Source organism: Lissotriton vulgaris, unplaced genomic scaffold (assembly GCF_964263255.1).
Source record: "Lissotriton vulgaris unplaced genomic scaffold, aLisVul1.2 SCAFFOLD_1139, whole genome shotgun sequence".
Classification (NCBI taxonomy): domain Eukaryota; kingdom Metazoa; phylum Chordata; class Amphibia; order Caudata; family Salamandridae; genus Lissotriton; species Lissotriton vulgaris.
The window spans coordinates 247,744-269,463 of NW_028241234.1; the positions used below are offsets into that span (position 1 = coordinate 247,744).

General features: G+C 44.8%; 1 protein-coding gene across 1 annotated transcript in view; it reads right to left on the reverse strand.

Moving 5' to 3' along the window:
* Window positions 1–4,812: 4,812 nt before the first annotated feature.
* The window catches only part of LOC147672009 (lipocalin-like), a 37,635-nt gene continuing 20,727 nt past the window's right edge, over window positions 4,813–21,720 (reverse strand). Inside the window, exons 5-7 of the mRNA XM_086948056.1 lie at window positions 20,659–20,760; window positions 13,398–13,424; window positions 4,813–5,003 (exon numbers count right to left, since the gene is read on the reverse strand). Coding sequence (XP_086804182.1) covers window positions 13,402–13,424; window positions 20,659–20,760 — 125 coding nt within the window. The 3' untranslated portion in view covers window positions 4,813–5,003; window positions 13,398–13,401. The remainder of the gene's footprint in view (window positions 5,004–13,397; window positions 13,425–20,658; window positions 20,761–21,720) is intronic.

A 21,720-nucleotide genomic window follows, 5' to 3' on the forward strand; every position in this document is an offset into this window, starting at 1 on the left:
CAAGTTAATTCCTTATTTCAACAGAGTGTAAGGAGGGGTAGGAAAACGTGCCCGCATTTTCTTGCTGAATCTAGGGTTAACACCTGTCTGTGTCCATGAGATAGACAGAGGAGGTAGTCTTCTTCTCAAAGGGAAAACATATTCCATATGTCACCAAATACAGGAGCGCAGAGGTGGCCAAGATGTTGGACTTGGGAAGGATTGGGCATTTATGTAGACCTTGCACCAGATCAGAGGTGCTGGTGCCCAAGAAAGGTTCTAAAGAATGTTGTGCTGTCTGGACTACTACAGCCTCAAATACTTCACCAAGACGGTTGTATATCTGGCTCTGAGATCTGGTGAGCTTGTGGACCGGCTGGGTGCTGCAATGTACTTGAGCACCTTTGATCTGAACAGCGGTCAATGGCAGATCAATTCACATTCAAACCCCAAGGAGAATACTACATTTTCAAATCCAGAAGGATCATTCAAGTTTAGGGTGTGTCAGATGGCATTTGTAGAACTGAAAGAAGCACTAAGCAATGCACCTGAACTTAAAGCAACCGACCACAGTCAGCCCTTTAGAGGGCAGACGAATACCTCAGATACTGGCGTTTCGGGCAGTACTGGCTCAACTCAATGGCTAAGGGAGAGAGCATCCATTGCTGTTATTAGCAGGAGGTTGTGACCCTAGAAACAGAAGTTGGCAGCCACTGGGGAAAAAAGGAGTGTTTTGCTATAGTGTGGGCTTTGTGAAGGTTCCGCCTTAAATGTTTGGTACTAAGTTTGTGGTACAAAGAGAATAGAAAGGGAGGGGTGGGGGGTCCCAAATTGCTGGAATGGTCAATCCCATTAAAGGGCTGACATTTTGCAGTTGAGATCAAGGCTGGAAGGAACCACAGGTATGCAGACTGACTTTCCTGTCTATTTTTCCAGTCAAACACCCAGACTTGTCCAATGGTAGATTAAGGTTCCAAGTAGTCCAAGTTGTGAGGGGTGTCTGTTGGGATGAGAATGTTCCCTACATAATGTACAGTTGCGTCACTTGCCCTGCTGTGATCCTGTTTTTTTATATGTTGGGGTCACGCACACACTAATTCCATGTTCATGCACTGACCTAGGCCCAGTCTTTGACAATGCTAGGTTCTGGACCTATTCCTGAACCAGGAGGTATGCACTAAGCGTATCCTCCTAAGTGAGAGAGAACTACTGTCTCTGTCTCAGGTTTCATGCATGGAACGCAGTGGTTGCAGCATTCAGAGTTAAGTGAATTATAGATCTGGCTTCTTTACTTGGGAGTTGTGAATGTGCACATACCAGTCCATTCACCTACAATTCTGCTGTTCAAGATAAACCCAGATTCCCAAACACAAAATGTATGTGGCTATATATTTGCTACAAGCATCAGTGTGCCATGCCATGTTGTGCATGTATGATAGAAGCAGCAGTGAGCTATGTAGAAGTGTTGTAGCATGCGGGTTCAATTTTGCGAGCCCACAGCCTGAGCTTGAGTACAGGATGGGGGAGAGCTTGCTTCACACAGCATATTTGGATTGCTGGCATCCCTTAGATGAGAGCGGAAGCACCAGGCACTAGGGTGAGGAAAGAGAAGAAAGGCTTTTCGTTGTAGTGCCAAGGCCCTTCCTGATACAAAGGTTTGCAAAGGACTGGGATTGCAGCTGCCATTTGGTGGATGGTAGGGGGTACAGGGTGAGGCCTACAGGGAAAGGAGTTCTTTGAAGGGACACAGATCATAAATAGCTGGGTGCAGACTCTTCTCACCTCTTTGTATTTTTCTGAGGGGTGCTCCATCTGTAGACTATTCTACCGAACAGAGAATTCTTGCAGAATGGGCCAGGCCTGGGAGGCAGCGTGGGCAGGACACAAGAAAGGGGAACTGACTCAAACCGGTTCCAAGAAGCAGACCAGGAGTACATCCTTCATCTGCAAAAGCATCAGAAAGATGTGAGCCATTGTTGTTCGTTCATGTGGCCTCTTCTACAGATGAGGTGGTGCTACGCAGCACATGCAGGGATTACAAAGCAGCCAAGGGCTTGTGTAGCACTGACATACAACTTCGCAGAGGGGAGTGAATCTCACCTGGAGTCCGATCTGAAGGAGGAAATACTAACTGTCACAGGAACTAAAGGATCCTGCCTGTGAGCGAGGGAAGTGCCAACCCTGTGTGAGGAATGAAACGTAGAAGAACTGCAGTAATTACCCCTGGTGAAGGGTCTATCTGACAGAGACCCATGAATCAAAAGCATTGAAAGAATCACTGTATTGCTGGGTCAGGCAGTGTGATCCTCATGACCAATCCCTGTCAGAGCCAACTGGCCCTTGAAGCAGTGTGCCTGTGTGGTGGGCACGACTCAAGCCCGACTACAACTGGATTCGGCACCTGCTGGTGGTCCATGTGTCCCATAAGTACACTCTGTACCCGTGACACGGTCAAGTGTTTAATTGGTTTGGGACGGGAAACGACCTGTACAACGCGGTCAGAACACTGCAATACATTTACATTGTTGCTTTTACAACGCAAGTTGTTACCACGACTTGCACTGGAGGGCGCTCTAGACTAAGGAATAGTGTGATTTACTATTCCAACACCTTCCCTACTGTACGTAGGCTGGAGTTGGAATAGTAAACCATACTATTCCTAAGTCCAGCGCCCTAAAGCGCAAGTTGTTTTAACGACTTGCGTTGTAAAAACAGCAATGTAATGTACCGCAATAAAAATGATTGCGTTGTAACATCATACATCCGTTTGGGACCAGTCCTGAAGAAAATGGACAGTGAGACTGTGGTCCGAACCTGCTGCTAGCCTGAACTTGGTGAATAACTGATCGTGCCCGGGGGGAACTGTGTGTGAACTACATTATCAGAAGGGAGACGGAGGGGGAGCACAAGCTCCACCCACTAATTCAACTGCTAGACCCAGAACCTTCTGCAAAAGAGTAACCATGTATCAGATGGGTGGTCCACTAGAGCAAGGGAGGGTCCGGTCAGCAGAGGCCCCTACAAGCACCAAGCCCCACACTAGGGAATCTGGTATTCAACTATAATTGCTTGTGTCGTGGTTTTCTATATATATATATATATATGTGTGTAACAAAGTACTTGTCTGTTCTACAAAGAGAATCATTGGGCTGGACATTAATTTATTGTACTGTTGGAAAGGGGCAAGGGGGAGTGGTATTGATTCTTGAGACTGAGTAATCCCTAAACTAACCACCCTGAGAAGTCTGTGACTGCTCACCCTCACTATCACTGAAAAGTCAAGTGTAGAAATGGTCTAACAAGGCCCAGTTTGCAAAGCTACAGTAGTGCAGGCCCAGGACAGGTAAAATGCTTCAACCCCCATAGTTGTGGCCCAGTAACCTCCGGCTGCCCCTTGGCCTCTTGAATGGAGATTGATAGGTAGATTAAATCAGATACATAAGAGAGATTATATTGATTCGCTTGGGCATTTTGTGCAACCTTCCTTCCACAAACCACATCTTAAAAGCAATATCATAAAACAATAAAAAAGAGAATCACGGTGAGCCGAGTATGACTGATATAGGTGGTACTGGATGCTGCTGCCCCCCTAAAGAGGACTGCCAGTGTTCAGCTGTCTGTCTTTCTGGGCCATTGACAGGCAACTTACATTAAGTTTACTATGCTTCCAGTGTCTGAGTAGAAGACAATCTAATCAACAGAAGGCTGTTTGGTTATCTCCAACTTACTTTAGTTCTGTCTGAAGTAGGCATGAGCGGGAAATCCGTTACGCCCGCGGATTTTGCGGATTTTGGGGAAATCCGCAATCCGCGAATTTTGCGGATTTCCCGCAAAATCCGCAAAAAAAAAAATCCGCGGACGTAACGGGTTCAAAAGTTGAACCCCCACTTCATGTAACTATTTTACAATGGCGCCAGCAAGCTGCCAGCGCCGTTGTAAAATAGTTAAAAAAAATTAGCTTGCACAGGAACCCCTAGATAAAACGAAGCAGGTGCTGCTTTATTTTATCTAAGTGCTTCCTGTGCAAGCTAACTTTGTAACTATTTTACAACGGCGCTGGCAGCTTGCTGGCGCCATAGTAAAATAGTTACAGCTCACTCAAGGGACCCCTGCGCCCTTGCATAGTAACACACACATGGTCGCTCGAACTAGTTGATGCTCAAATTCAGTGACTCATTCATTAGCCCAAAAACAATCGTGAGCGTCGTCGAGGCTGGACAGGTGTGCCTTCTTCCCAAATCTACCGTGGAAAATCAGCTGTGATGCTGGATAGACTTTGCATCCTTGACTTTCACGAGCGCAATACCAGTGCTGTTCCTGTGACCAGGAGCTTCTTTCTCTTCATCTGCTGAACTGATCTTTCTCTGACCTTTTAAACACACAAGAGGCACATACATGAGTAGGCACATTGTGTTCGCTCGGGTTTCTGCAAGTTCGCGAGTGTTTTGTACAATTGCGAAATTGTACAAAACCCTCGCGAACTTGCAGAAACCCGTGCGAACACAAAAAAAAAATCCGCGAGGATTCGCGGATTTTGCGGATTTTCGCAATCCGCAAATTCGCAAATCCGCAAATTCGCGGATTGCCAATCCGCAAAATCCGCCCATGCCTAGTCTGAAGGCAAAATGCACAACTTAGATTTAGTTAACTTCCCTCCACTTACCCTCAACATTCATTCACAGACCTAGATTAGTCCCTATATTTTTTGAGAGGGGATTTGAGGCTATCCTAGAGGCGTATCCCATCTTTACTAACAGAGCTAAAACCATAATTCATAGGAGAAGCTACATATTGGTCTGCACATTTCAAAGCACAACAAAAATACACAGGTAATTATTTTTTCTCTTTCACAATTTTATTCAATAAAAGCAATGCAAGAAAGGAATCCTTCTGCGATTTCCTGATGGTAAACTGTAGGCACTGCTGCAGTTCTATTGGTTTCTACACAGCAGAGTTGCAACTTTAGTAACTCTTGAACCTGGTTGGACTTCTTGGTATAGAGATATCCGGTTTTACCTGGTTTCCTAAAAAAGAAAGAGGAAATGAAGATTAGTGAACACATCTAACCTGTCCCTCTTGCGTGTTTGATACTTCATCTTCCAACAACTGTCTATTAGCAGAATTTGATCGCTCTTAAAAATTCATAATTTTAAAGGATGCAGCAAGCAGATTTAAAAGCTGTATGTTGGAGATTAGCAATTGGATGTCCAACAATTGTTTAAAACTAAATGATCTTGCTGGGCAACAATTCATCTGTCTGGTCTACAACTTGGTGGCTACAAGAGCTAGGAAATCTATATACTGCAGTCTCAAAAGCAAAAAACGCAGGCCTCACCTTTGATGAAAATTTTACATTTGATAAGCACATCTATCATATGGCTTCTTCATCTTTCTTTCAGCCCGATTCATGAAACTAAATTGTGCTCGCAAAGGGCCAGATTCTGAGAATCTGGCCCTTTGCGAGTGCGATTTTTGCATTTGGGATTCATCATCCCAAACGCAAAAATCGCTATTTGCGAAATCGCATATTTGCGAGGAATTGGATTTAGGAATCTCTAATAGAGATTCCTTAAATGCAATTCATCAACCAATTAGAAATTGCGAATTCGCAATATTTGGTCGCTATTTACCACAAAGTCTGACTTCGTGGTAAATTGCGAAAAAATAGAAAAAAGCATTTAGTGCATTTTTCTCTTTTGCATGTTACACACACACATGTCCTTTGGACATGTGTGTGCGCAACACCTGTGTAAATTTGCATTTCAGGGGTGCTACAGGGTGTCCTTTGGACACCCCTGGCACCCTTGAAATCGCTATCTTATTTGCGATTAGCTAATTGCTAATCGCAAAGAAGGAATACTCCCCATTCATTCCTATGGGCCTTTAGGCCCATAGGAATGAATAAGGAGTTATTCCTTATTAGCAATTTGCTAACCGCAAATAAGGAATGTTTAGGAATCACATTTACTTTTGCGATTCCTACATGAATCCCGTTTTGCGAGTCTGTAATAGCGATTCCTTATGCAGCTGTAATTTTTTGCTTGCTCACGGTCCTCAACGTCAAGTTGGCGACCGCGAGCAAGCAAAATGACACCCTGGCAAAACTTTTTCCTCGTTTGCGATCAGCAACATCAAGTTGACGATTGCGAGCGTGGAAAATAAACCTCCCTGTGAGATTCTCAACGCGGGAAGGTCTGTTTTCTCATTGCGAGTGGTCGCGTATTCTCGTGACCGCTCGGGATGAAAAACTACTAGTCCGCGTTGAGAAAGCTACCGCTCGAGGAAAAATCTCCTTGAGCGGCAGAAAACTACAGCTCGCACTGTGCAAGATGCCGTTATCAATGACTGCACAGTGCCGGATGCTTGTCCACACTGTGCAATCATTGAAAACGGCATCTTGCACAGTGCGAACATGCTACTACGCAGTTCGCATAGTGCTACGCGTAGCTCGCATAGTGCGAAGTGCACTTCACGTAGCTTTGCGAAGCGCTACTTCGCAAACTACGCCCAGCCCTACTCAGGATCCCCAAATCACTCAGGTTCTCAAGCTCTGGCTCAGCTCCATTGGCTACCCATTAGGAACGCATTGATTTTAAATCACTTTGCATTGCTTTTAAAGCCTTGAATGGCCTAGGTCCAGATAATTTTATACAGATATTCAACTGGTACCACCGGTCTTGAACCCTTTGGTCCTCTTTGGCCTAGAATGTGATTATTCCCAAGGCTAAGAGAGCTCCTTGAGAGGCAGAAGTTTCATTCACTGAACAGCCAAAAGATGGAACTTCCTCCCTTTCCACTTGAAGAATTGTCCGAGCCTTCTCACTTTCAGGAAAGCCTTAAAGTCATCAGGGCATATTATCAACAGCCAGCGATAATTATCGGTGGCCGTGCTTAGCGATAAATGTTTTCATCGCAGGCTATCTCTGGAAGGTATCGCCCTGGTAGCGCGTTATTAACAACGTGTTTCTCCAGGGCGATAAAAATTCCAGAGATAGCGAAGTTATCGCAGTTTTGTAGTGAACATTGCTGGTTTTCCAGCAATGGTCCCTGCAAAACGGCGATAACCTTGCTGATACGACCCTGTGGTCGCATCAGCATAATCCACCCCCTATGTAAAGCGTAAGTAAGTCTGGATTTTAGCAGACGTTAGTTTTTGGCGAAAACCATTCATTAGAGATACAAAGGGAGGCGTTGGGAAAAAGGGTGCTAACATGAAATTATGCATGTTAGCACCCACTTGTAAACAGAGTGATATTTTTTATCTCCAAAGCCCTTGTAAATATGCCCCATGGCTTTTTAATCAATAGTTCTTCCTTAGCTTCCCTTCTAGGATTTCTTTTCACTATTTCCATAACCCTGTTTTTCTCTACTCATGCAGGTAGTGTCTAGACCGTGTCGGGCAGTAGCAAATGATATAAAAAATCATTTTCATTTCATAATGTTCTTCAGAATATTTATCAGCGAGGTTTCCCGCCAGCTGAGACAGCTTGTCTAATACTCGCGTGTATCCTTTTTTTCACGCAGAGTCTTTTAAATATTTAGCGGGACTGGCTCAATCTTCGAACCCGCAGGTAAGCGAATGTGCTATACCGAGTTGGTAATGTTGAAGGGTTGTTACATCCGCGTGTCACTAAAGCCTGTGCATTGGTTTTAACGTTTCACAGGCAGAATTGTGCAACGAGCGAGAGAGCGGGGTCAAGTTATAATCAAAAGCCCTGCAGGTAAAAAGAGTTTCTTTATATAAACACTCATACCGCTTTTTGTAATATTCGACAAGAGGAATTAAGATCCACTTGTTTACATATTTCAGATTTGACGGATTAAGGCCACATTTAAGAAAACCACAGGTGAGCTCGATACAGCGTTCAGGATGCTGATATTTTGTCATTTCAATGAGCCTTATTTTTTCAATAGTTTGACAACTGACAGCCTGTGATTATCATTATTTTTCACAGATTCTGTATACCCAAGAGAGGATCAGGTAAACTTAAAGACAATTTTCATATATTTTTATTTTATTTTATTCTTTCACTTTTTAGTAAAATCATCATTAAGTCTTCAAATACATAATGGTTAAAAAAACGCGCTTTTTCTTTTTGTTATAGAATTTTTCTTACATGCACTATATCATATAGTGGCATTTAGCACTTGCAATAACGAGGTAAGCTCAACATTATTAAAGGCAATAGTTAGCAACATCGATTCTCCCTGACACCAAGAGTAATAAGGTTTCCTTTTTCTTTCTCCTTCTTTTTTCTTTAACAGACCCCTGACGAAGGGGCTGATGCCCCGAAATGCATCAGGTGTTATTGTATTGTTCTGTAATATTCAATGTATAAATTCATATGTCTGTTTTTTGAAAGTAATGTAGATTCAGATAATTCCCAATGTTTAATTTTTCATGACGATTGTAATGTTATGAACCTTTGATGACTCACATTGGATAAAAGTGAATAGCAACTTGGTAAAAGGAGTACTTAATTTTCTGTAGTGCGTGTTGGAGTCCTGGTGGCCTTCAGGCGCCAGGCCACATACAGTTTATTACATAGTGTGCAGGCACTAATCCGACACAGCACACATATCGTTTGCCAATATATAAAAACTGATTATTCAGAGTGCAGCACCTGTTCAAATACATCAATGTATTTAAGGGACATTTTCCAATGACCCAATTTAGCAGTAGCCAGAGGTAGCAACTAGTTTGTCCAACATCATAACCCGCAACCCCCAAGGGATATGGTGTGCTGTTCCAGACAACAGCTGCAGTAGTGTTCACAGTGAGGACAAGCCATCAGGGCGAGCCAGGATTAGCCATCAAACCCAATACGTAGCCATCAACCGTATAACTCATACTTGCCTCCCTTATTGCCAAGTAATCTCTGATCTCGATATTGACCAGGATTCTCCCTGAAATGGAGGCAAATACAGAGAATTATAAAAAAGTTAAAGCCACCCTATTAACAGGTGCATTCAGAGATGCATGCATGATGTGTCTTAGTTATTGTCCCTCCCTAACCAATACGTGTCATTGGTCAAGTGTATTGAATCCCTGGTTGAAGGCAGCAAAGCCTAGCAGTAAGCTTGTTCAATAAAAATGGGAAGAATCAATTAATGGATGCCGCACAGGGCTAAGGTGATGCAATGATAAGCATATTTGGAGGACTTTGGGTTCCATTAAGATACTCTGTAGAATTCACTCTCCCAAGCCCCATATCTGCCTCTTAGATTCAAACAGCATCTTCTCTATATTATGAAATATTTATGTGAACAATATTCCTCTTAAAACGTCTTGGATAGCAATGTAAGACAATGTGACAGTAGCCATCACTGCGCCGAACCATGCATTAAGAATGTTCTATCTTACACCCTACCAGTCACGGCCAGCACTGATCGGGGTGGCGGAGCAAGGGGGTGGGGGTTAACGAGGATAAAAATATTAATAATAAAAAAACTTACGGTACCCCCAAGCCTCTCCTCATCCCACTGCACCACCAGAACTGAACATGAAGCACACCCAGGCTCCCTAAGCCAATCACAACGCTGTAATACAGCGTGGTGATTGGTCCGAGCACTGCGATTCGTAGCTCAGCCAGGGAATGGGAGCCTGGGCTTGTTCTCCTTCCAGGTTGTAATACAGCCTGAGTGGTGAACATGCTAAGTGAGTATGAATGTTTGTTCGGCCCCAGACGACCGGTCAAACAGTCATGCGCACTTGCAAAGTGTGCTCACCACTCCCCCTGCTCCTGTGTCAGAGTAGCCCCGCCCCAACCTGTAAAGCTGCCGCAGCAGGACAAAATAAAATGATAATAACCTTGAGTTATCATTTTATTTTTCCTTTATTTCGCTGCTACACAGTATTGGGGCGACGCTCCTCTGACTTAGCGGAGGAGTCGCTATTGCACCCTACTTCCCAAAAAAAAAAAATGAAAGGCTACCTAAGTTATGATCAAGTCTGCATTAATGGGCATTACCTTGTGTGAGCATGCGGAACAATGTAAACACACAATGCTATGGTAACATTCTGGCTAAGTCTACATTAGAAAGATAAACTGAATAAGAGAAATGCAATACACTCACAACCATGAAACATCACATACAAACATTCAAAATAACACATTAGGAAGAATACCTCAATGCACATCTCACATATGTCTTACAGCCAATAACACCAGGCCTAGGCTATCCATATTCTCATGGCAATGGGCAAGCAAAGAATGGCGTAAGCAAAAAAGACCCAAAGCAGACCACTCAGACACTAAACATCAAACACTCACACACTACCCATTGAATATGGCACTACCAAAGACCGAGCACCACCCAATACCAGTAACATACACACACTGAAATGGAGTGCCCAAGGCAACAGCGCTATAAGGACATACTAATGGAAGTCTCTGTATCATACCAAAACCAGTAAAATAGCATTACATACCATATGGGGCCCCATGTATGACCATTTCATTTGGTGACTTGCAAATTGCGATATTTAGCGACCCACAATTTGCAAGTAGCAAAATGAAATGTGAAACAGTGTCTCAGAATCCGTTTGTCACAAGCGACCTGCCTCATTAATATTCAAGAGGCAGGTCGCAATGTGCGACGCATTGGGAATGGCCAGCAATCACAGGGATGATGGCCTGCTGGAGTCAGCAGACCATCAAGTCTTTGACTTCTCTTTAAATAAAGCTGTTTTTTTAAATGCAGCACGTTTTCCTTAAAGGAAAACGGGATGCATTTGAAAAAGAAAAATGTAACATTTTTGTTTTATTTTTTATGAGTAGGCAGTGGTCCGTGAAATCACTGCCTGCTCTTAACAAACGTTTTCACTACCAGTCACAAAGGGGAAGGGGTCCCCCCTTTCTAATAGCTACTGGCTTACCAACTACTTGAAGTAAGTGGTAAACTGTGTTTCTTTTGCGACCTCATTCCGGTCACAAAACAATTGTACATGGACTTGAGACTCGCTAATGGGAAGGGTCTTGCTAAGGGCGTCCCCTCATAATAGCGACTTGCAAACCCTATTTTGTGAGTCATTAAAAGGTTTCTGACTCTCAAAATAGGATTGAAGCATGCTACAACCATTTTTATCTGTCACAAATGGCCCAAATCTCAATTTGCGAAGGCTAAAAACGGTCATACATGTGTCTCATGGTCTCTTATCCCATCCAAGGCATAAGGCATTCTCTTCTGTGTACACATGCTTTAAGTGAAGGGCCAAATGTACTATTTTTTGAAGCAATGCAGAGGAGCAACCATAGTTGTGCCGCTGTGTTGCGTGAAGGGAAGGGAGGAGTATAGTGTCACATTCACCAAGATATGGCACTGTTACAGTCATCTGTGTTATCAAAAGAGACTAGCTTAAATATGACCAATATTGTTAGGACTCTGATTAGATTTGTCATGGGCACCTCATTGGGGAGTTCATGCTGGTTGGGGAGTCCTGGTTGGTGTCCTGGTTGGTGGCATGCTTCATCATCGGGCCCACCCAGTGACACCTAATGTGTCCCGGGTGTGCTGCGACGCCTGATTACAGCGGAGCTGGTATTTCACTGAGAGTGCAGTGTGAGGTGTAAAGTGAAGTGTGAGTTAAAATGGCTTGGCGAGGGTCTCAGTACCCGAGGGTAAATTAAATTTTAATACCTGGGCCCCCGTCAGCGGTTAAAGTAAGGCTTGGGGATATTTAAGGGAGGCGAGTTACTACCTCCTACATCCATCAGTTGGTCGACATGTTTCAGCCAGTGCCTTAAACTAAATCTGGCTTTCCTCAGGACCTTTTTAAAATAGAGTGTAGTTCAGGTTAAAAAGGAGTGTAATCCAGGCTATGTGTTACACTCACTAAGGTGTTTCTCTAAGTGCGAGAGGGTTTTCCCTTCTCATATATGCGCTTAGATTTTGCAGCCAATGCTTCCAGGAGTGAAGCGGTAAGGGGTTGGCCATCTTTTCTGGTCAGAGCCTGCCTTGTACCTGTTGCACCGTCCTCGTACTCCGGTACGAGGACTGTTACAGTCATCGCCTGCACTGGCGAATTCTCTCACTGCCTACCAGTTTTATACTGTAAGGGAGTCCTTCCAGTTCAAAATATTAGGCTCAGACATAGTTTTAAACTTTTCTCAATTTGCAAATGTGCTCCACAGTATACTACACATGCAAAGATAGACAAATTTTGAAAAAAGAAAACTTCAAATATGCACTTGCCTCAAGGTGGTGAATACTCTGCTACAAAGCGCTACGTACAAATGTTAGTAGACAGAACTTTGCAGTAAAAACTATGGGTAGTTGTATGGTAATAATCACCTGCTACGTAAGGGACATACCCGTGACGCAAATTAGTGCAAAATGCTACTTTGTGTTACTTTAGGTCTAGTTTCTAGTGCAAATACATCTCATATTAACACTTTGACACCGTTTTCATGACTTTGTACCAGCATAAAAGAGTTGACACCAATGTGAGAAATGCACCTCAATACCAGCGAAGGGTCCTCTGTGGGAGCGGGGGTAAGATTACCCCCAACACTACTGGGCAGAAAGCATCATAAATGAAATGGTAATAAAATGATTGGTTTACCATTTTTGTCTTTGACTCCTTCTGCCAGCAAAAGAAGTGCAAGGGTAGGGCCAGTGCGTCACTGCTCCAATCATTGGCAGCAGTGAGGAGTGGCCACTTACGTTTGCATTGTGCATGTTGGTTTGATCGGCTACCTTGCTACGGCCAAACTGACATGCACAATCCAAGCCTCTCAAACCCGGCTGCCTTAGACAGATGGGTTGGAGAGCAACACAGGCCTACAGTGCCATTTGGATCGGAGAGCCAGCTCGCTACAAACCAATCAAGATGCTTTAGAACAGCGTCTTGATTGCATGAGAGAGTTGGGTGTAGGCTTCACACTTGGAGGATATGCTGCACAACAACGAGGACGTACTGCAGAACAATGGGGGGTAGTGTAAGGTAAATGATTTTTTTCTATTTATGTTAATGTGTATATTATTGTGTATGTGTTATGTGTATAGATGTGTAGATGTTATGTGTATATTTTTAGCGCCTCCCAATGATATTCGCCACCAATCGCCACTGTTAAATACTGACTTTTTCTCTTCATGACCATGTGCTTCACTCACTCCGATTCCCTTTTCAGAACCTTGATCCACAACTGATATGTTTGGTAAGTCCACATTTGATTCATAATTTATTTGCTTCAAAATAATGGACAATCTCTAAATGCATAAAGGAACATTTCAAATAACTCAATGTATGTAAAAGCATAATTTCTGACTTTAGTAGTTAGGAATTCTAGGAAAGACTACAATTACATAAAGCTTTCCAGGGTAAAAATAGATCCTTCTTCTCCCACCAAGGAATACAATTTGAGAGGTCCTACCTTGGAATCCCAAGCATTGGCTACACATAGGATTGTACCCACCTCTTTATGCATCTGTCATGCATCTCTCTGTGAAAGAAAAACATCAAATATGAATTGTCAGTAGGCTTGCTAAAGACTGTCTGTTTACATAAAAAGGCATGCATGCATTCAATGCTTTAATGTCTTTCTTAAGGCCTACTGGAAAACCAGTGTTCTTAAGTGGAGTATCCTTGTATAGTGCTTGCAGCCTCTTTGGAGCATTAGCAGTCACCAGTTTAAGGGAGCATCTAGTAAATAATGTATCAGTCAGACTCATATCCCAACCAATCGCCATCAATCATCTGTGGCACACACTTTGTTCATTCGTTCATTAACTTTGTGTGGTTCATAAAAACCATTACAAATTCGAAACGTTTTTTTTTAAAGTAATAAATATTTGGTCAGTTGTGGTGACCTTAATGCAGAACAATTTCATTAGTCAAGCAGGCATGGACCAGATAGTTGGACTAAAATCGATCTATAAGAACATACATTAAAATCAGCTACAAACCATAACACAAAATGCCCTAGTTGTAATGTTAAGACTGTGGGTATGTTGATGAAAACTGCAGAAGTAAAACCATAGTTACAAATATGGAATCACAATAAACACCAAGCACAGTACAATCAAATTGTGCTAGAATACAATAAGACTGGGGGCATCATCAAAAAACTCATTCAGGCATCTTATTCCTTTATCCGTGCATGCCGTGGCTCCTTCATTACATCTTCTAATTCATTTGCTGATGTGCAGTGTCTTGAGGGCATCAGTTACCCACAATACTCAGCCTAGAGCTCTCTGCATATAGGAATGTGAGGGCGGTTCTAGAGTCTGTTATGGTTCTACGGGTGGTGGCTGAACCAATTTTTGTGGGTTTGTTATATTGCAACTGGGTAGGGGGAGGAGTAGCTGAGGGTGATGAGGGATAATCGCAGACACTAGGTACTCATGCTTTTTTTAATTAATAGGGGATGGGAGGGTCACAGGACGCTATTTTTTATTTTTTTTTAATAAGGGGATAAAAACATACCTGCCCACCCACTCCAGACAAGCCGGACTCGTGAGTGGTAGGAGACACGATATATATCAATTTTAAAATAATGCTAGGTGAAGGAGGCCTCAGAGAGGTGAAGTCATGTGCATGACTCCTCATGGCTGCTCCATGTGCGGGGATTCTTATTGCTTTGTCTACTTCATGTGCATGACTCCTCATGGCTGCTCCATGCGCATGAATCCTCATGGCTGCTCCAAGCGCATGACTCCTCATGGCTGCTCCATGCGCATGACTCCTCATGTCTGCTCCATGTGCATGACTCCTCATGGCTGCTCAGTACATGACTCCTCATGACTGCTCCATGTGCATGACTACTCATGGCTGCTACGTACATGACTCCTCATGGCTGCTCCATGTGCATGACTCCTCATGGCTACTCCATGTGCATGACTCCACATGACTGCTCCATGCGCATGACTCCTCATGGCTGCTCCATGCGCATGACTCCTCATGGCTGCTCCATAAATGACTTCTCATGGCTGCTCAATGTGCATGACTCCTCATAGCTATGGCTACTCTATGTGCATGACTCCTCATGACTGCTCCATGTGCATGACTACTCATGGCTACTACGTACATGACTTCTCATGGCTGCTCCATGTGCATGACTCCTCATGGCTGCTCCATGTGCATGACTCCACATGACTGCTCCATGAGCATGACTCCACATGACTGCTCCATGTGCATGACTCTTCATGACTGCTCCATGTGCATGACTCCTCATGGGTATGGCTGCCCCATGTGCATGACTCCTCATGGGTATGGCTGCCACATGTGCATGACTCCTCATGGGTATGACTGCCCCATGTGCATGAATACTCATGGCCATGGCTACTCCATGTGCATGACTCCTCGTGGCTGCTCGAGGGCATGACTCCTCGTGGCTGCTCATGTGCATGACTACTCGTGGCTGCTCATTGTGCATGACTCCTCGTGGCTCCTCCATGTGCAAGGCTCCTCGTGGCTGCTCCATGTGCAGGACTCCTCATGTCTATGGCTGCTCCATCCTCATGGCTGCTCCATGTGCATGAGTCCTCATGGCTGCACCATGTGCGGGGATTCTTATTGCTTTGTCTACTTCATGTGCACGACTCCTCATGGCTGCTCCATGCGCATGAATCCTCATGGCTGCTCCATGCGCATGACTCCTCATGGCTGCTCCATGCGCATGACTCCTCATGGCTGCTCCATGTGCATGAATCCTCATGGCTGCTCCATGCCCATGACTCCTCATGGCTGCTCCATGCGCATGACTCCTCATGTCTGCTCCATGTGCATGACTCAACATGGCTGCTCCTTACATGACTTCTCATGGCTGCTCCATGTGCGGGGATTTTTATTGCTTTGTCTACTTCATGTGCATGACTCCTCATGGCTGCTCCATGCGCATAAATCCTCACGGCTGCTCCATGCGCATGACTCCTCATGGCTGCTGCATGCGCAAGACTCCTCGTGGCTGCTCCATGTGCATGAGTCCTCGTGACTGCTCAATGTGCTTGACTCCTCATAGCTATGGCTACTTTATGTGCATGACTCCTCATGACTGCTCCATGTGCATGACTCCTCATGGCTGCTACGTACATGACTTCTCATGGCTGCTCCATGTGCATGACTCCTCATGGCTGCTCCATGTGCATGACTCCACATGACTGCTCCATGTGCATGACTCCTCATGGCTGCTCCATGTGCATGACTCTTCATGACTGCTCCATGTGCATGACTCCTCATGGGTATGGCTGCCCCATGCGCATGACTCCTCATGGGTATGGCTGCCCCATGTGCATGACTCCTCATGGGTATGACTGCCCCATGTGCATGAATAACCATGGCCATGGTTACTCCATGTGAATGACTCCTCGTGGCTGCTCGAGTGCATGACTCCTCGTGGCTGCTCATGTGCATGACTCCATGGCTGCTCCATGTGCATGACTTCACATGGCTGCTCATTGTGCATGACTACTCGTGGCTGCTCATTGTGCATGACTCCTCGTGGCTCCTCCATGTGCAAGGCTCCTCGTGGCTGCTCCATGTGCATGACTCCTCATGTCTATGGATGCTCCATGAGCATGAGTCCTCATGACTGCTCCATGTGCATGAGTCCTCATGGCTTCTCCATGTGCATGACTCCTCAGGTCGATGGCTGCTCCATGTACATGACTCCTCATGGCGATCGCTGCTCCATGTGCATGACTCCTCATGGGTATGACGCACACAAAGCCCTACACGATCAAGGCCCGAGCTACCTCAACTACCGCATCAACTTCTACGCTCCCAAACGCCATCTCCGATCAGCCAGTCACGCCCTCGCCGCCGTCCCCCGCATCCGAAGAACGACAACAGGAGGAAGGTCCTTCTCCTACCTGGCCGCCAAGACCTGGAACTCCCTCCCAACCGACCTGCGCCTGACCCAAGACCACCTCTCCTTCAGGAAAAAGCTCAAGACCTGGCTGTTCGAGCAGTAGCAGCACCCCCCCTCCCCCAAGCGCCTTGAGACCCTCCGGGTAAGTACTGCGCTCTACAAATGTCTTTGAGTGATTGATTGATTGATTGCTTCATGTGCATGACTCCTCATGGCTTCTCCATGTGCAAGACTCTTCATGGCTGCCCCATGTGAATGACTCCTCATGGCTATGGCTGCTCCATGTGCATGACTCCTCTGGGCTGCTCTATGGGCATGACTCCTCATGGCTGCTCCATGTGCATGACTCCTCGTGGCTGCTCTATGCGCATGACTCCTCGTGCTGCTCCATGTGTGTGACTCCTCATACTGCTCCATGTGCATGACTCCTCATGGCTGCTCCATGTGCATGATTCCTCATGGCTGCTCCATGTATAGGACTCCTCATGGCTGCTCCATGTGCATGACTCCTCATGGCTGCGCCAAGCGAATGACTCCTCATGGCTGCTCCATGTGCATGACTCCTCATGGCTGCTCCATGTATATGACTCCTCATGGCTGCTCCATGTGCATGACTCCTCATGGCTGCTCCATGTGCATGACTTCTCATGCCTGCTCCATGTATATGACTCCTCATGGCTGCTCCATGTGTGTGACTCCTCATGGCTGCTCCATGTGTGTTACTCCTCATGGCTGCTCCATTTGCATGACTCCTCATGACTGCTCCATGTATATGACTCCTCATGGCTGCTCCATGTGCATGACTCCTCATGCCTGCTCCATGCGCATGACTCCTCATAGCTATGGCTACTCTATGTGCATGACTTCTCCTGGATGCTCCATGTGCATGACTCCTCATGGCTGCTCCATGTGCATGACTCCTCATAGCTATGGCTACTCTATGTGCATGACTCCTCATGGCTGCTCCATGTGCATGACTCCTCATAGCTATGGCTACTCTATGTGCATGACTCCTCATGGCTGCTCCATGTATACTACTCCTCATGGCTGCTCCATGTGCATGACTCCTCATGGCTGCTCCATGTGCATGACTCCTCATGGCTGCTCCATGTGCATGACTCCTCATGGCTGCTCCATGTATACTACTCCTCATGGCTGCTCCATGTGCATGACCCCTCATGGCTGCTTCATGTGCATGACCCCTCATGGCTGCTCCATGTGCATGACTCCTCATGGCGACTCCACATGCGTGATTCCTCATGGCTGCTCCATTTGCATGACTCCTCATGGCTGCTCCATGTGCATGACTCCTCATAGCTATGGCTACTCTATGTGCATGACTTCTCATGGCTGCTCCATGTGCATGACTCTTCAGGGCTGCTCCATGTGCATGACTCCTCATGGCTGCTCCATGTGTATGACTCCTCATAGCTATGGCTACTCTATGTGCATGACTTCTCATGGCTGCTCCATGTTCATGACTCCTCATGGCTGCTTCATGTATACGACTCCTCATGACTGCTCCATGTGCATGACTTCTCATGGCTGCTCCATGTGCATGACTCCTCATGGCTGCTCCATGTGCATGATTCCTCATGGCTGCTCCATGTGCATGACTACTCATGGCTGTTACGTACATGACTTCTCATGGCTGCTCCATGTGCATGACTCCTCATGGCTGCTCCAAGTGCATGACTCCTCATGGCTGCTCCATGTATATGACTCCTCATGGCTGCTCCGTGCATGACTCCTCATGGCTGCTCCATGCGCATGACTCATCATGGCTGCTCTGTGCATGACTCCTCGTGGTTGCTCCATGTGCATGACTCCTCATGGCTGCTCCAAGTGCATGACTCCTCATGGCTGCTCCATGTATATGACTCCTCATGGCTGCTCCGTGCATGACTCCTCATGGCTGCTCCATGCGCATGACTCATCATGGCTGCTCTGTGCATGACTCCTCGTGGTTGCTCCATGTGCATGACTCCTCATGGCTGCTCCATGTGCATGACTCCTCATGGCTGCTCCATGTGCATGACTCCTCATGGCTGCGCTACACTTGTGCCATAGTACCAGCAAAATCGGGAAGAGAAGTTTTTTTAAGGCGTTGGACATAGCTGGCATAGAACTGTACGAGTCGCTGTTAATACGGGGAGCTTTTCACCTCGGGCTATTACAAATGACATCATACAACTTATGCGTTCCTATTGTTGCCTCTTCAATGTCAGTTTGGAACCAGTCATTGAAAAACAACCCTGTTATTGACAGCTCTGCTTTTATAATTCTACATGTCTTATGGACACCCGGTTATCTACAACATAATTATGGGGTTGCCTTCAAAATGCATATGTTAAATTATTGCTGATGTAAAGTCTCAGTATCTTTGTTTTTTAATGGACTGCCACCCAGGTCCTCCTTTACACTAATGAAGGTTCCCTCTTTCGGGCCTCCCAGCCCTGAATTCTGCATCTTTAGAGCACAGTGATTGCACTTGTTCATGAGACAGCTACTTGTGTGGCAGTCCATCACTTATTTCCTTCATTCCTTCCTTTCAACCATCTCCTACTCCTGCCCCAGGAGAAGGAGGTACTTTGATTCTGGGCAACAAACTGCAATATCTGAAGAATTTTAAAGCCTTTAGAGCAACATATAAAAATATCCAAATCCCTTTCATTTTAGGAAAGGAGACACTTTTCAGAAATAGTGCCTAAACCAACCATACCTTAATCATGTTGAGTTTCACTGTTAATGAGGTCTGAGTTATTGTTCTACAGGCAAATTATAAAGACATAGAAATGGTTTCCTTCAGATGCATGCAACCCAGAATTTGGAATTCCAAAAGCGTAAGAATGGGAGATCGTGACCTTAATTCAGAGTTCACTGGTACATTCAAAGCAAGTTAGCCTGTACCTAACCTTAGTATTGCTTAAATGAACGTCATCACAGCACGCATCTTTCCCCAGTAGTGGGAGGCCAGGCATCAATGCCAACCCGAGAAGCATCGACATGAAGTCTATGGACTGAGGGGGGTGCCGTTGTTAAGGTAACGGGCATCAGGATCTCAGACAGCAGGTTAGAGAGCCTTTTATGAACAGGTCTTCTTTAGTTTGTCAACTGGTCGAAAGGTGATGGCCTTCTTAACTTGACTTAGTAGTCAAAGTGCAGCTTCAGTAGAAACATGGCCACCTTGATACATTTTGGTAAACATGTTGACAGCCTCTGCAAAGAAGGATATGGCTCGTCATGTATAGAATCAGAGGTAAGTTGTTATTTTCTTTGGGGTGATATAGACAGTGGCTGTCCATATTTCTATGCCGCATCACTGGTCTCTTTGCGGCAACACTAATTTACACACAATGGTATAAGGTCCTTCTGCTGGATTAGCCATGACCTAGAAGACTCCTGAATCTCAGACAAGTGTTTTTTTAGTGGAAAATCTGATCAGCACATTGGCATGTGTAAGTCAGTAGGCGGTGTCACTTACAAGCCTATCTTTGGCACTCACAATGTCACTGCAAAAGTCTTGAAATGCAGAACATCCTCAAACAATGAGGACACAGGATCAGAGCAGAATAAATAGAGCTCTTGCATTGGCTTTTATAGGCATCAAAACATTTCTATGTAAGAGGAATAACGGCTGGGAAGGCAGGGTTTACAATTCTTTCCCAATACCGAGGGATTACCATGAAATAAATGTGATTAGAGAGAACAAGTTTATTTTACAGGATCCCTCACAGTGATTGATGAACCACAATAAAAGAGACTACATTGGATGAAGCTTCCTGTTGCATTAAACAGTTATCATGGAGAGGATGCGATCACCCGAAGGCCATATACACTTATAATCGGTTATGGGTCATGCTCTTACCAGTTTGCGGCAGAGTGATGATACTGCTCTGGGGAAGTCCCTGGTCCAGGGAGAATCTTTCGAATTTCTCCAGCAGTTCAGGGCGAAGGGTCTTTGATCTTCCTACAATCAGAAATAGAAAAGCAAAAGAATCATGATCGTAGGTAAATTAAACCTCTACCACACATTCAGGTCAAGATACATTCACACTACAACATAAATACACATTAACCAAAACCCCTGAAACTATCAAACGTGCAACATGCCTTCAAGCCATATGGTGGCTCAGTCTTTGCCAACTCAACTGCACGTCCATTTAAGCTATACCGACATATCTATATTCTCTAACCATTCTAAATATCATCCTTCCTAATGAAGATAACGTAGTCCTACCACAATTTCATGCACATATGCCCACATGCATCAAGCATTTTTGGAGTCGCAAACGGTGCGATTCCTTAAAATCGGCCGTTTGCGATTCCAAAAATGCTTTTTGAGATGCATCATTTGTTTTTGTTGAAAATCGCTAATTTTGCGATTTTCTAAAATGCGATTGCATTTAAGGAATCACAATTTTGCGATTCCTTAAATGCAATGCATCATTCTTAAAAAATTTGCGATTTTACAAATTGCAAGTGCAAATTACCACGAGGTTGAACCTCGTGGTAATTTGCGAAATTGTTTAAAAATTTTCAAAAATGCATTTTTTAAACTGTTACGTTACAGACACACATGTCCTTAGGACATGTGTGTATGTAACTTATAGGTAAAAGTGCATTTCATGGGTGCAGGGGGGGGGTCATTTGGACCCCCCTCTCCACCCTTGAAATGGATTGATGAATTGCGATTTCAAATTGCGAATTCGCAATTCCCATTCATTCCTATGGGCATTTTGGCCCATAGGAATGAATGGGAATTGCGAATTCGCAATTTGAAATTCGCATTTTTTATGCGATTCGGTAAAAATAGCAATTTTTACCGAATTGCATAAAAAATTACAAAATAATCATGCATAGGATTTGCGATTTCTAAATTGCGAATCGCTATTTTTCGCAATTTAGAAATCGCAAAAGCCGATATTGA